Source organism: Manis pentadactyla, chromosome Y, assembly GCF_030020395.1.
Source record: "Manis pentadactyla isolate mManPen7 chromosome Y, mManPen7.hap1, whole genome shotgun sequence".
In the NCBI taxonomy this organism is placed as follows: Eukaryota; Metazoa; Chordata; class Mammalia; order Pholidota; family Manidae; genus Manis; species Manis pentadactyla.
Window position 1 is genome coordinate 23,148,414 of NC_080039.1, and position 16,145 is coordinate 23,164,558.

Genomic DNA, 16,145 nt, shown 5'->3' on the forward strand with positions numbered 1-16,145 from the left:
ATTGTTTCTCTGATAAATCTTTAAATCATTTATCGCTTTGAGTACCTCCCTGCTACCACCATTAACAAAGCATAGATAGAGCAGAAGTAAAATTTGAGGTTAATACAACTTGACATTTTTTAGTTCTTTCAAATACAATCATATTTATTTAAAAAAACTATACAATACCCACTTTTTTATCACATTTTTCACATCGATATGCATTTGCACCTTCTAATAAATCTCCTTTGATATACTGTTCCAAAGAATCAAGCAGGTTTTGGTGATTTCTAATGTCTACATTCAGAGTTGTAAAAGATTCTTCACATTCATATCTAAAGATACGTAAAACAATCAAATGGATTTATTCCTTAAGTTTCTAAACATTATCTTTAGTTGCAAACATTGCTAAAAATGTTTGCAGTATTTACTACGTCTCAAATTGGATATTTACTATGTCGTAAGTTTACAGTTATCTTTTACTGAACACTTTGTTCTGGACAATGTATTCGATTCTTTGCACACACTATCGTTCAGTCATCTTCATTAAAACCTGTTAAGAGATACATATCTATCCCTATCAAAAAGACAGGCAAACTGGGCGGGAGTGGGAAGAAGGTGCCAAAGACTAATTTAGTATAGTTTACAAGGCAGAGTAGTGATTTGAAGACAGCCTTGTCTGGTCTCATTATGTAAGTTCTTTATATTCTCTCATACTGTTATCTGTGTGGGTAGTAATTTGTGACAAAGTTAAGGATTTATCAAATTTAAAAAAGAAGAGACTATTCATGAAGTGAGTTTTTAATTGTTCCTGCATTTCTCTAATAGATAATGCAATAGCAGCTAGTATTCATGGCATTTATATGCCAGATTCTAACCTACTGTACACATTCAAAAATCCGACCAACATTTGCTTCTAGTGTTGTGTTCTGGAGTCACAACCATTGGAAGAGAAAAGTAATGTGAAATAGACAGTCAACATCCCATATTGAGGTGATTTTTTATAATGGGGATTTTGAAAAACTTCTGATGGCACATGCTAATAAACTCAGAAAATGGGAGGTAGAGAATACAATACAGTCTCACTCATTAAATTCATGTATCAAAAAAATATACCAAGTGCCTACTGTGTATAAAACGTAAGGGATATTACATGTTTGACATAGCACTTCCCATTTATAAAGATTTATAGTATGTAACCTAGATTACAAACATTGTAATTCAGAAAGAGAAAAAGAAAAAAGTATACTAATAGAACTATTTTTGAATGGCATATTATACATACTGTTACTATGACAGAAACCAGCCCAGAGGAGGAAAAGGAAGTCTTAAAAGATAAATGGGATTGATGGTTTCTTCTATAAAACTTAAAGGGTGCTCTAGAAAAACACATCAATGCTCTGTTACATTAAAAAACATGGGAATCTTGTGTAATCCTAAAGTAAGAAAAGTTTAGCTGGAAGTGTATGTAATTTATAGTTTGAGTATTTTCACTTAGCAGAGTAAAGCAATAAAATTTAGAAGTAATTTGACAATTGAATAAAAAACTGACTACTAATAGGATAAGGGGACAAAGAGTTGGATAGTTTTTATTGTCCACCTAATGCAAAATATCTTTCGTAAGGACCAAAAGTTGGTCAAATTAGGTGAGTGAGTCTCCCATCTTCCAAATGAATGTTAACTAACATGATAAAGAATTTTCATTCATTTCTACATCTTCAAAAGAACTCGCTCTTCCACTCACACCCAACTAATGTCTATAAAGTAAAAAGGATGACTCAACATTACTTCTACTGGGTTGTAGAAGACACCATACTTTTGTGGTTATTTTCATGAGAAGGATTTCAAAACATTGTATGACCATAACAAGTGCCAAAGTAAAACTTCTACACAATACAAGTGTCTGTCCACCAATGAACTCTGTGAACGGGACTCTTATAACTGAGTTACATGTATTTATTTATTTATTTTTATTTTTATTTATTTATTTATTTATTTATTTTCATTAGGAATGATTAGTGAACCGATTTCTCTATTACTTTGTTTAACAATAAAACTTCTACACAATAAAAGTGTCTGTCCACCAATGAACTCTGTGAACGGGACTCTTATTACTGAGTTACATTTATTTATTTATTTAATTTATTTATTTTTTATTAGCAATGATTAGTGAACCGAATTCTCTATTTACTCCAAAACACAGAATGTCTTCTCAACTCTTGCTAAATTTTTTGATGCAAACATATCCAACCATCTCAAGAATGACAAGAATACATAGAAATTTTTTGTAATTTAAAAAGTTGACTTTTAAATTGCTACCAGAAATTATGCTCCAGACATGCCAGTTATTTTCTACACATACTGTATTTAAGATATTTCAATTATAGTTTTAATATAACACAACAGGGAAATACAGTTATAAGTAATAACTGCAGATTTATGGAAAATGCTATGTTATACACTAGGATATGACAAGGCAAATAAGAACATATGATAAAGTAGTTAAAAAGTCAATAAACCTCCTTAGAAAACAGAAGCAAATGTTACTGAAAAGGAAGAAACAAAGAACAGAGTGCTAAAAATTAAAACACAGAGATGTAATTCATTCACAGTCCTAGGCAGTTAGTGATAATTGCCACAGCCTGCTTTCATACAGTTAAGAACTAGTAAAAATTTTATTAAAGACTACACTAAAAAGCACATACTAAAAATGTTAATTAGCACTTACCTATGTGGACAGCCTTGGCAAATCTTCTGATCAGCAAAGGAACCTCCTAGGACTTGACTTAACATAGCTGGATGTCCTAAAGCTTTTAAAGCTTCATCTAAACTATCCACCAAACAATGAAGAAACTCTACGGCGTCATATTGTTCACGTAGATTAATAAGTTTACCCCAAAGCCTAAGAAGAAGACGGAATAAAACAGCACTTTACATCCCCAGAATATTCATATTTTACTTTTCATTAACAATGAAAATGACAATGATATAAACAGAGTGATTTTTTTCAAATTGAGAGAGACAGGTACATCTGATTCTAGAGTGAGTGGATTTGAAACTTAGGCCAACCAATACTGAAAAACAATACCACGTGTGTGTACACAAAATGAAAATGAGTGCTGCTAAAAAAAACCCGGTCATACTGGATGGTATTAGTAACATTTTATATTTTATGTTCATGTTTAATATTTACAGAATACAAGAATAGAACTAGAACTATATTTTTAGCAAAAGACATAGCAAAATGTTGAGTTTACTAAGGTTTATTGACTGTGTGTGCATAATGTGCCTTCATAATCCTAAAACCTGCTTATTAAAAAAATTAACTTACAATTTACATACAGTAACATTCAATCTTTTTGGAGCACAGTATGTGATCTAGTATGTCACTTTCACCAAATGAAGACAGTTGTATAATGGTCACTACAAGGAAGACGCCAAACCATATATCTCAGTTCATCCTGCCAAATTTACTATACCATGTCAGTAGTCAGAGCATTCCGTATTCTTTAATTTCTTAAAACCAACTGTTTTTTAAACCTTTACAGTAGCCAGTCAAAATAGTGCTTTCAAAGATATTTAACTTAGTTCTTCCAGTTTTTCTTGTACGAGTGATTGCATCTCTTTTCCCACCACACTTATCTGAAAATTAACTTTACTTAGAGAGAGCTATAGTACCACATAATAACTAAATTTTCTTCCAGGTTTGGAGGATTTGAAATATTTGTAGTAAGGAAATCGCTCTCCTTTTGAAGCCTGCGTAAACTTCTTGGGGGTGCTAGTCATAAACGTGAAGATGATGAGAGCTACTGGATCCGAAGGCTAACGTGAAAAGTAGCAACCTGATTTCCCCCATCCCTACCCCAGCAGAACTAGCCCTTCATGGTCTAAGTCATCGATGACTCCTGAAAACAACAGTGGCTTCTTGTTTAAAATGGAACTGTACCTGCTAGAATAATGTGGCAAGAAAAAATTGCTTTGTTTTTCTTATTAGCCATCCACACTGTAGTAATGGGGCTTCCTGAAGTGATTACTGGAAGACTTTTTCTTAGGAGACCGAATTCTCACTTTAACAAAAGGCTCAGAAGGCTGGAGTGACGGTTATCTTCCTTCTTTTGTACTTCAAGTGCTCATTTTATGCGGTTTTTAACAGGTTTGTTTCCACTGCAATCCCTTAGTGCCTTTCTAGCAACTGTACTTGTTTCTGCTTCCTATCTGTGAATGACCAAGGGCTTAATTGCGGTTCCACCATTTCAAACAGTTCTCAGAAGATTCTTCACTTGCAAGAGTTGGGATGAGGCCAGATGAAAAATTATTTGCCAAATATTCCATCACTGCTAAATCACTCTGTTCTTTCAATTTACCAGTCTAATTATGATGTCTGTTTCCAGTTTTTCTATTGCCATTTGATGCCTGTCTGCTGATAAAGCTGGAACACTTTCAAAAGGAATGACTTTGGTAGAATAAGGTGCTTTGTTGTGATTAGAATGTGTCGTAAGTGATTCAGTCAAGGTTGTCTCCATGAGCTCAGGAAGTAACTACAGCCAAATACCCTAGTGACTGAAAATACGAATAGCTGATAACAGCTGTTACCTATATCAAGGTGTAGCCAGATACTACGGGCAAACAAAGTTGCAGGCCTCCAAAAGCACAAATCCCAGAGCAGCCAATTCTAGCAATAAGGACTTAACAAGGACATGGGATCAAGTAAAAAAAAAAAGTTTTCTCTTCTGTAAAATGGAAGGAGATATCAACACTATGATTTTATGTTACTTTGGAAATGAAAAGTGACATGAAAAACACAGCCTGATTAAGAGAAAGGATGCAGAGCTTAGGTCTGCATTCAAAAAGTTGTGAAATCTTGGGAAAGTCACCTCAGCTCTCTGAGCCCCAAATTCCAAATCAATGAGCTGACACTGTGGCTCAGCTTTATAAATTCCTTTTCAGCTCAGAAAGCCTAGGATATCCAGTCTAGGGAAAGAACCAGGCTTGTCAAGGTATTAAAATAGGCAAAACAGTACAGCATAGCAGATGGAATTAAGGGAGTTCTCCTGTTGATCTGAAACTTTGCTCCATTTGACATTTCTCAACCTCTTAATTGAGAATGTACTTAAGTTCTCAGTACCTAACCTACAGAATGGACATATTAATTTCCTAACCTACAGAATGGACATATTAACAACATCTACTTCACTGCGCTGTAACAATTTAGTGAATTAATACACAGAAGTGTTTGGAGCAAAGTTTGGCATATAGTTAAGTATTCCATAAATGTTATCAATCGGTAGTACTTGTTGCAAAATAGCTGTTTGAATCACCTGATTATATATCGATGTTTTTTGAAAAATAAGCTCAGTGAGCAGATTTTTTTGTCCTTTCAAGCCGCTTATGAATAGGTGGCTAGAACATCTACAGTGCTGCCTGTAGTAACACTGTGGGCCAATACCTGCTGGCACAGAGAAGACAAAAATATAACCAGTGAAGAGGAAGAAATCTTATTAAGACTGACAAGAGATGGGATATTAAAAACTGAAAGTTTATGTTTCAAGCACTCCAAACCCTCTTTCTCATACTAAATATTTTGACCCATCACACATACGACAAGATGACAAGAGATCCCCATGCTGCAAAAAGGGCCTACAGAACTTCTGCCCATATTTGTCATTTGCTTTTTGTATTTTTTTTTGAAGTTCAGTTGGCACAAATCTTATATTGGTTTTAAGTATACAACACAGTGGCTGAAGAGTTACCCATATTATTAATTTGCACCCTGACTAGTGCAGTTACTATGTCTTGCAGTTGATTTGTTTAAATTTGTTCACTGAACCATGATTACTCTGAAGTATGCTGTTTAGCCCCCATGTGTTTGTGGGCTTGTCTTTGTTGTGTAATTTATTTCTAGTTTCATACCATTGTGGGCTATGAAGCTGCTTGATAAAATTTAAAACTTTCTGAATGTATAAAGGTTCTTTTTGTGGCCTACTATGTGGTATTTTCTCAAGAGCATTCCTTGTACACTTGACAAAAATGTGTATCTTGCTCCTTTGGGTGGAATATTATGTAAGTATCTGCTAAGTCCATCTGATCAAGTGTGTTGTTCAGTGCCTCTATGTCCTTATTCATTCTGTTTAGTTTATCTATTGATGTGAGTGATATGTTAAAGTCTCCTAAGATGAAGTGTTATGATCTATATCCCCCTTATATCTGTTAGTATTTTAAAAAATATTTAGGCGCTCCTGTATTTGGTGCATATTTATTATTTACTTATTTAAATTTTTTATTAAGGTTTTATTGATATACTCTCTTACAAAGGTTTCACATGAAAAACAATGTGGTTACTACATTTACCCTTATTAGCAAGTCCCCCCTTACCCCAATGCAGTCACTGTCCATGAGTGTAGTAAGATACCACAGAATCACTATTTGCCTGCTCTGTGCTACGCTGTTTTCCCCGTGATCCCCCACACCACGTGTACTAAACATAATACCCCTGAATCTCCTTCTCCCTCCCTCCCCACCAGCCCTCCCACACCCCTCCCCCCTTGGGTAACCTATTTTTTGTTCCTTCAGTTTTGCTTCGTTGCTATACTCCGTAAATGAGGAAAATCATCTGGCACTTCTTTTCCCACCTGGCTTATTTCACTGAGCATAATGTCCTCCAGCTCCATCCATGTTGTTGCAAACGGCAGGATTTCTTTCTTTCTTATGGCTGAATAGTGCATACATATTTATAATGGTTATATGCTGTTGGACTGAGCCCTTTATCATTATGCAATGTTCTTCTTTGTCTGCTACTTTTTTGGTCTTGAAATCTACTTAGTCTGATACAAGTACTGCCACTCCTGCTTTTTTCTCTGTGATGTATCTTTTTCCATCCCTTCACTTTCAGTCTGCCTTTGGGTCTGAGATGGGTCTCCGGTAGGCAGCATATAAACAGCTCTTGTTTCTTTCTCTCTTACGCACTCTTTGAATTTTTACTGCCATTTTAGTAACTGTTCTCTAGTTGTTTTCATACCTCCTCTCTGTTCCTTTTTTCTCTCTTATACTGTTCTCTTGTTATTTGATGGTTTTCCTTGGTGTGGTGACTGTATTTCTCTTTTGTAATCTTTTCTGTATCTATTATAGGCTTTAGGTTTGTGATTACCAGAGGTTCAAGGGTAGCTTCCTAACTGTGTAATGGTCTACATTAAGTTCATGAGTGCTCTGTATGAAACATATTCTAAAAGTACTTTTTTCTTCCTCCTCCCTTTACATTTTATATATTAGATGTTGTCATCTGCATTTTTTGTGTATCCCTTGACTGATATTACATATTCTAGATTTTACTACTTTTGGGTTTTCCTTTTTTCTTTTTCATTTCAGACTTGCTTGGATAGTAATGGGTCTACTACCTTTATTACGAGTTTAGATAAAAATACTTAGCCTTCAGAACACTTGTATCTATAAAAAGTCCCTTTGACATACTCTGTTAAGGCCAGTTTAGTGGTGATGAATTCTTTCAACTTCATTTATCTAGGAAATATTTAATCCGTGCTTTAATTCTGAACGATAGCATTGCAGGAGAGAGGACTCTTGGTTGAAGGTTCTCTGTTTTAATAACTGGATGTTTCATGCTACTGCCTTCTGGCCTGTAAAATTTCTGCTGAGCCATCTGGTAGCTTCTGTATAGCAAATGACTCCAACAGCAGAACAAAAAAGGCAGCTTACAATATGGGGGAGCAGATTCAGAAACAATCCAAACAATAAGGGGTTAACATCCAAAATATATAAAGAACTCATAAGGTTCAACACCAAAAAAATCAAATAGAGAGGAGGAGCCAAGATGGCGGTGTGAGTATGACAGTGGGAATCTCCTCCCAAAAACATATATATTTTTGAAAATACAACAAATACAACTATCCCTAAAAGAGAGACCAGAAGACACAGGACAACAGCCAGACTACAACCACACCTGCGAGAACCCAGCGCCTGGGGAAAGGGGTAAGATACAAGACGCAGCCCGGCGGGACCTCAGGCCCCTCACCCCAGCTCCCGGCGGGAGGAGAGGAGTTGGAGCGGGGAGCGAGAGGGAGTCCAGGACTGCTACGCACCCAGCCCCAGCCATCCGCACCAGAGTGCAGACATACAGTGCATGCGTGGGGTGCTGTAAACTAGGGAAGCAGGACAGTAAGACCTGTGAGCGGGTCCTGCAGCCGGCACCCCTGGGACAAAGAAAAGCGAAGGAACTCCGGGCGCACTAAGCCCCTGGGCAACAGCTCTGAGACCCTTCACGAAGGTAAACAGCCAAACAGCCCCCCGTCCACTACCCCTCCGAGGCCCCGCCATAGCAGAGCAGCGGCCTGAGGCTGGCCACGCCCACAGCAAGGGAGCTTTCTCCATACGGGCCGGGCAAGATACAGAGACCCAGTCTACACGCAATTGCCCAACACAAGCCACTAGGGGTCGCAGTTGTCCCAGTAAAGAAAGGCCAGGAGCGAGTGGAAAGATTCTTGGCTCTCCCAGCTGACAGTCGAGTCAATAGCATAACCACTGTGCCTATCAACATGAAAAGGCAAAAAAACTCGATCCAGACAAGACTAACCCAGACATCTTAGACTTCTTCCCCTGAGAGGGAACCTGGGGAGATAGATTTAACCTATCTAACTGAAAAAGAATTCAAAACAAAAGTCATAACCATGCTGATGGACTTGCAGAGAAATATGCAAGAACTACGGAGGGAGAATACAGAAATAAAACAGTCTCTGGAAGGACTTCAAAGCAGAATGGACGAGATGCAAGAGACCATCAATGAACTAGAAAACAGAGAACAGGAACACAGAGAAGCTGATGCAGAGAGAGATAAAAGGATCTCCAGGAATGAAAGAATACTAAGAGAACTGTGTGACCAATTGAAACAGAACAATACCTGCATTATAGGGGTACCAGAAGAAGACAAAAAATCAAATAACCCAATAAAAAAAATGCAGACACGAATAGACATTTCCCCAACAAAAAATAAAGATGGCTAACAGGTATATGAAAAGATGCTCTATATTTTTAGTTAATCATCTGTGAAATGCGCTCAAAACCACAATGAGAACTACGTCACACCACTCAGAATGGCCACTAACCAAAAGACAAGAAATGACAAGTGTTGGTGAGATGCAGAGAAAAGGGAATTCTTCTATACTGTTGGTGAAATGTCAGTTAGTGCTGGAAAGCAGTGTGGAGTTTCCTGAGAAAACTAAAACAGAAATACCATTTAACCCAGGAATTCCAAATATAGGAATTTACCCAAGGAAAACAAAAACCCTGATTTGGAAAGACATACGAGCCCCTATGTTTACTGCCACATTACTTACAACAGCCAAGATGTGTATGTAAGCTACCAAAGTGTCCATGAACACATTCAGCCATTCAAAAAGAAAGAAATCCTGCAATAATTTGGGTCATTTGCGAGAATATGGCTGGACCTAGAGGATGTTATGCTCAGTGAAATAAGCTAGGCAAAGTAAGATAACTATCATATGATTTCACTTACTTGCTCAATCTAAAACCAAAACAAAATTACGAGAACAGCAGTAGACTCACAGTAAGAAGTGACTGGTGTTTACCATGGGGGAGGGGTTGGGGTAGGTGAGTGAGGAAGGTGAAGGAGATAAAGGGACACAACAATTCTCAATCATAACACAAGCTGGTCACAGGGATGGTAGAAGAGCATGGTGAATACAGCTAATGATTCTGCGACGTCTTTCTAGGTAGACAGATAGTAGCCACACTGGTGGGGTAAACAATTTAATCATGTGGGTAACTGGTGAACCACTGTGTCGTATACTTGAATCTAATACAAGATTGTATACCCACTAACGTCAGTAAAAAAAAAAAAGGACTATTACAGAGTGTATGACTTTTGTAGTTAGTTCTTTTTACTCAGCATAAGCATATTGCTGAAATCCACTGAACCTTTTCAATGTAACACCATTACACCAGTTTGACTAACCTGAGTTGTAGAAGAACATAATTGTTTCCAGCCTGTTCATCTATTCAGAACTGTATGAACATTCATGTAGAAATTTTGGCGTGAGCCTAAGTATTGTTTTCTCTGGCATAAATCTTAATAACTGCAATTGCTGTATTGTATACTTAGTGAATATTCAATTTTGTAAAAAACTGCTTTCCAGAGTGGCTATGGTATTTTCTACTCACACCCACAACAGGTGTCCGAGATTTTCTACATCCTACCCAACATTTGGTATTGTCATTTTTTAAATATTATCAATCTGATGTGTGTGTTGTGATACGCATTGTGTGCTTTAATCCCTTTAACGTTTAATCTATAGCATTCTATTTAAACGGGGTCTCATGGAGAGAGCACAGAAATTATTTTTAATCTAATCTGGACAATCGATGTCTTTCAACTGGACTAATTTACATTTTACATAGTACTGATTTAACTGAATTTAAGCACATGTCATTCTTTTGCTGTTTGTAGATGAGGAATTTTTCTTTCTGCCCTTTTATGTATTAATTATATTTTAACATTCAGTTTCAATGCATCTGTTGGCTTTTTGCCTATGTATCTTTCTGTTTGATTTTTAAATATGGCAGCCTTAAGAATTATTTTTAGAACATATACAGACGGTATCTTTTTTTTATGGCTAAAATGCTAAATTTTATGTTGTGTATTTTATAATACAATAAAAGCTGCTTTAAAAACCTACAAAAGCCAAATAAGTAAATCACAAGAAGTACATATTATATGATCCTTTCTATGAAATTCTAAAACATGTAGAATGAACCTATGGTGATAGAGCTCAGAATAGTCAGAATACTGATCAACCTGGCTGAGGGATTTTGTTTTTTGTTACTATTGCTATCACTAACCTACAATTACATGAGGAACATTATGTTTACTGGGCTCCCCCTTCACCAAGTACCCCACCACCTACCCCATTACAGTGACTGTCCATTAGCGTAGTAAGATGCTGGAGAATCACTACTTGTCTTCTGTGTTGTACAGCCCTCCCCATGCACCCTCACATTATACATGCTAATCATAGTGCCCCCTTCTGTTCTTTTTCCCCCCGTATACCTCTCTTCCCAACCATCCTCCCCAGTCCCTTTCCCTTTGGTAACTGTTAGTACACTTTTGGGTTCTGTGAGTCTGCTGCTGTTTTGCTCTCCAGTTTTTTTTCTTTGTTCTTATACTCCACAGATGAGTGAAATCATTTGGTACCTGTCTTTCTCCGCCTGGCTTATTGCAGTGAGCACAATACCCTCTAGCTCCATCCACGTTTTTGCAAATGGTAGGATTTGTTTTCTTCTTACAGCTGAATGATATTCCATTGTGTGTATGTACCCCATTTCTTTATCCATTCATCTCCTGATGGGACACTTAGGTTGCTTCCATTTCTTGGCTATTGTAAATAGTGCTGCAATAAACATAGGGGTGCATCTGTCTTTTTCAAACTGGGTTGCAGCATTCCTATTAGTGGGATTCCTGGGTCAAATGGTATTTCTATTTTGAGCTTTTCGAGTCATCTCCATACTGCTTTCCACATGGTTGAACTAACTTACATTCCCATCAGCAGTGTAGGAGGGTTCCCCTTTCTTCATAACCTCACCAACATTTGATGTTCTTTGTCTTTTGGATAGTGGTGACCCTTACTGGTGTGAGGTGATATCGCATCGTGGTTTTAATTTGCATTTCTCTGATGACTAGCGATGTGGAGCATCTTTTCATGTGTCAGTTGGCCATCTGAATTTCTGCTTTGGAGAACTGTCTGTTTAGATCCTGTGCCCATTTCTTAATTGGATTGTTTGCTTTTTGTTGAAGCGCGTGAGCTCTCTATATATTTTGGATGTCAACCCTTTATCAGATCTGTCATTCATGAATATGTTTTCCCATTCTGTAGGATGCCTTTTTGTTCTACTGGTGGTGTCCTTTGCTGTTCAGAAGCTTTTCAGCTTGATATAGTCCCACTTGTTCATTTTGCTTGTTTCCCTTGCCTGGGGAGATATGTACATGAAGAAGTTGCTCCTGTTTTTGTCCAAGAGATTTTTGCTTTTGTTTTTTTCTGTTTCATGACTTACGTTCAAGTCTTTAAACCATTTCGAATTTGCTTTTGTGTATGCGCTTCGACAGTGATCCAGTTTCATTCTCTTACATGTAGCTGTCCAGTTTTGCCAACACCAGCTATTGAAGAGGCTGTCATTTCCCCCATTGTATGTCCATGGCTCCTTTATCATACACTAGTTGACCACATGCGTTTGGGTTAACGTCTGGACTCTGTATCCTGTTCCACTGGTCTGTGGGTCTGTTCTTGTGCCAGTGCCAAATTGTCTTGATTACTGTGGCTTTGTAGTAGAGCTTGAAGTTGGGAAGCGAGATCCCTCCCACTTCACTCTTCCTTCTACGGATTGCCTCAGCTATTCGGGGTCTTTGGTGGCTGCCTATGAATTTTAACACTACTGCTTCCAGTTTGTTGAAGGAGGCTGGCTATTGGTATTTGGATAGGGATTGCACTGAATCTGTATATTGCTTTGGGCAGGATGTCCATTTTGACAATATTAATTCTTCCTAGCCAAGAGCATCTTGCAGTTTTCAGGGTATAAGTCTTTCACTTCCTTGGTTAGGTTTATTCCTAGGCATTTTCTTCTTTTTCATTCAATTGTGAATGGAATTGTTTTCCTGATTTTCTGCTCGCTCATCATTACTGTCTAGGAAAGCAATAGATTTCTGTGTGTTAATTTTGTATTCTGCAACTTTGCTGAATTCAGATATTTGTTCTAGTAGTTTTGGAGTGTAGTCGTTATGGCTTTTTTATATACAATATCATGTCATCTGCAAAGAGTGACAGTTTGACTTCTTCTTTACCTATTTGGATGCATTAAATTTCTTTGCTTTGTCTGATTGCCATGGCTAGGACCTACAGTACTATGTTGAATAACAGTGGGAGAGTGGGCATCCCTGTCTTGTTCCTCATCTTAGAGGAAACACTTTCAGCTTCTCGCTGTTAACTATGATAGTGGCTGTGGGCTTGTCCTATATGGCCTTTATTATGTTGAGGTACTTGCCCTCTATACCCATTTTGTGGAGAGTTTTTATCATGAATAGATGTGAAATGTTTTTTCGGCATCTATGGAGATGATTATGTGGTTTTTGTCCTTCTTTTTATCATGTGGTGGAGAACGTTCGTGGATTTCTGAATGTTGTACCATCCTTGCATCCCTGCGATGAATCCCTCTTGATCATGGTGTATGACCATCTTGATGTATTTTTGAATTTGGTTTGCTCTTATTTTCTTGAGTACTTTTGCATCTATGTTCATTAAGGATATTGGTCTGTAATTTTCTGTTTTGGTGGTGTCTTTGCCTGGTTTTGGTACTAGAGTGATGCTGGATTCAAAGAATGAGTTTGGAAGTAGTCCCTCCTTTTGTTTTTTGGAAAACCTTAATTTGAATGGGTATCATGTCTTCTCTATATGCATATGTCTGATAAAATCCCGCAGTGAATCTATCTGGCCCAGGTGTTTTGTTCTTGTGTATTTTTTTGATTACCGATTCAATTTCTTTGCTGTTAATTGGTCTGTTTAGATTTTCTGTTTCTTCCTTGGTCAGCGTTGGAAGGCTTTAGTTTTTCTAGGAAGTTGTCCATTTCTTCTAGGTTTTCCACAGAGGTTATCTTCTGATATTCAAGTAACACACAGAGCCTCAAAGCCATAAAACTGCCTTAATTTTTCCTTTATATTACAAATGTCTAAGGTTTTTCAATACATACTCAGTGATTTCTTTACCTGGTGTTATTTTTGGTTGCAATATTTATACAACTTAAATCTGAGAACAAAGTAGACTTCTATAAAAACCCAGTAATTCACCTATCTGTGGCTCTTCCTATATTCTTGAAATTCCAAGTTTCTCTTGGCAATATTTTCCCTGTCACCAGACCTTTGAGAATTCTAGAGCAGGAGTTGTGGAGAAATTCCACACAAATTCCTATTTACTTTAGAATGTACTTATTTCCCTTTCACTGTCGAAGAACATTTTCAGGGGATATGTATGTTTGATTCTTCAACTATTTCTTTCTGTCGTTTCCTGTGCCTTTAGTGTCATACCAAGAAATCAGTCAAATTCAGTGTCACAAAGCTTTTCCCCTAGGTTCTCTTCTAAAAGTTTTATAATTTTGTCTCTCATGTTTAGTTATTTAATCCAGTTTGAGTCAGTGTTAATAGACATGTTGTGAGGTAAAGATCTAATGGTAAAACACTGAAAGATTTTCTCTAAGAGCAGGAATAAGGCAAGGATGACCTGCTTTCTTTCTTCCCTTGTATCTGCACAGCACTGGACTTTTACCTAGACTATTTTGTCAAGAGAAGAATAAAGGCATTCAAACTGGAAATCCTGAAGATCGAAAAAACCTGTTCATTCAGCAACAAATTCAGCTAAGTTTTAGGAAACAAAAATCAACACATAAAAGTCACAGTGAAGGGAGCGATTATTATTAATGCACACTGAGTTTCAATTTTGGATGATAATAAATGTTGTGAAGGAAGATGGGTGATGGAGAACAAAATGTGAATGTGCTTAATGTCACTGAACGGTACACCTAAAAACACTTTCTGAAAACAGCAAGGTTTATGTTACATACAGTTGATTATCAAAAATATTAGTGAGTTAGATTATAAAACCAAAAGAAAAACTGATAAGAAAGACTTCATCAATATTTAAAATCTTTGTGCATTAAAGTACATTAAGACAGTGAAAAGACCATCTACAGAATGTGAGAAAGTATTTGTAAATCACTTATCTATTAGGGCCTATTATGATAAGTGCCCCAAAATCTCTCACAATGTAACAAAAAGACGATGGGAAAGTATGTGAATAGGTATTTCCCTTAAAAACAACAACAAAACTAAGTAGCCAATAAACACAAGATGTTCAACTATGTTAATCATTAGGAAAGTGTAAACTAAAACCACAGTGAGACCTCTTCACATCTATAAAGAAGGATAATATGAAAGGCAAGAGCAGGGAATGAAAAAAGGGAAAAAATATGAATAGTATTAATATTGGCTGAAAAAAATGCAACCCTCATACTTTGATGGTGGGAAAGTAAAATGATACAGAGGACATGGAAGAGTTTGGTGGTTCCTCAAAAAGTTAAAGAATTACTATATGGCCCTGCAACTTGACTCCTGAGACAAATGTAAACTTAAGTCCACACAAAAACCTACACATCCTGAATGCTGACATATGTACTATTCACAATCACTAAAAACCGTCCAAGTGTCCATCAACTGATGAAGGAATCACCAAAATGTGAGGTACCCATACAATGGGTATCATTTGGCCATGAAATGATGCTCTGATATATGTCAGAAAGTTGAGGCACCCTATAAACATGCTTAGTCAAAGAGGTCAGGCCCCAAAATGCCCACATATTATGTGGCTCTATATGAAATATTCAGATAGACACTTTGTTTCTCTCAACATGATGCCTCAGTCTCCAGGGCCTTTCAATATTCTCTCTTTCACTCATATATAGAGAAAACTAAGTTTTCTTTTATCAAAGTTGGAAAAAGGGGAGAATTGGAGAGTAACTTTTTAACAGGCTTGTGGGACTTCTCTTGGGTGATGAAAGTACTCTAAAACTGGACAGTAATGATGACACAAACATTTTGAATGTAGCCTGCACCACTATTGTATACTTTTAAAGAGTTACAAGAAAAAAACCCTGAAGAGGCTATTATGTGAGTGGATTGCAGGTAATATAAAAGTGCTAGACAAATTGTGAGTGCCATCATTTATATGGAGAGAATATCTGTGAGACAAAAAAACTACATATATTTAAGTACAAACATGAAGATTCGGCAGGAGCATAATTATACTTATCTATATATCCAGTTATAAGTAGACATATGAAGATACAAATACAAACATGCATTTATGGTTCTACTATCTAATTACTATCTAATTACTATCTAAATACATGCACATAATCGAGTGAAAGAGTTTAAGATAAAATCTCATAGTATACCAATTTGGAAGAACAACAACAGAAATGTTGACTGGAATATGCTGAAGAAAGTCCTGAGTCAGAGACAAGACAAACAGGATAAAGACAGAAAGGTCTATACCAGGTGACAGAACTGGAAGCAGAAAGGCCTGTATCTGGAAGGAAGCATTGT

The 16,145-nt window shown here is 36.9% G+C and overlaps 1 protein-coding gene across 3 annotated transcripts in view; it reads right to left on the bottom strand.

Annotated features, from left to right (window-relative positions):
* Positions 1-16,145, bottom strand: part of LOC130682066 (probable ubiquitin carboxyl-terminal hydrolase FAF-X) — a 167,138-nt gene that overhangs the window by 17,074 nt on the left and 133,919 nt on the right. For all 3 annotated transcript variants that reach the window (XM_057496189.1, XM_057496190.1, XM_057496188.1), the window contains 2 exons: positions 2,708-2,881; positions 173-314 (listed from right to left, as the gene is read on the bottom strand). In XM_057496189.1, coding sequence (XP_057352172.1) covers positions 173-314; positions 2,708-2,881 — 316 coding nt within the window. The remainder of the gene's footprint in view (positions 1-172; positions 315-2,707; positions 2,882-16,145) is intronic.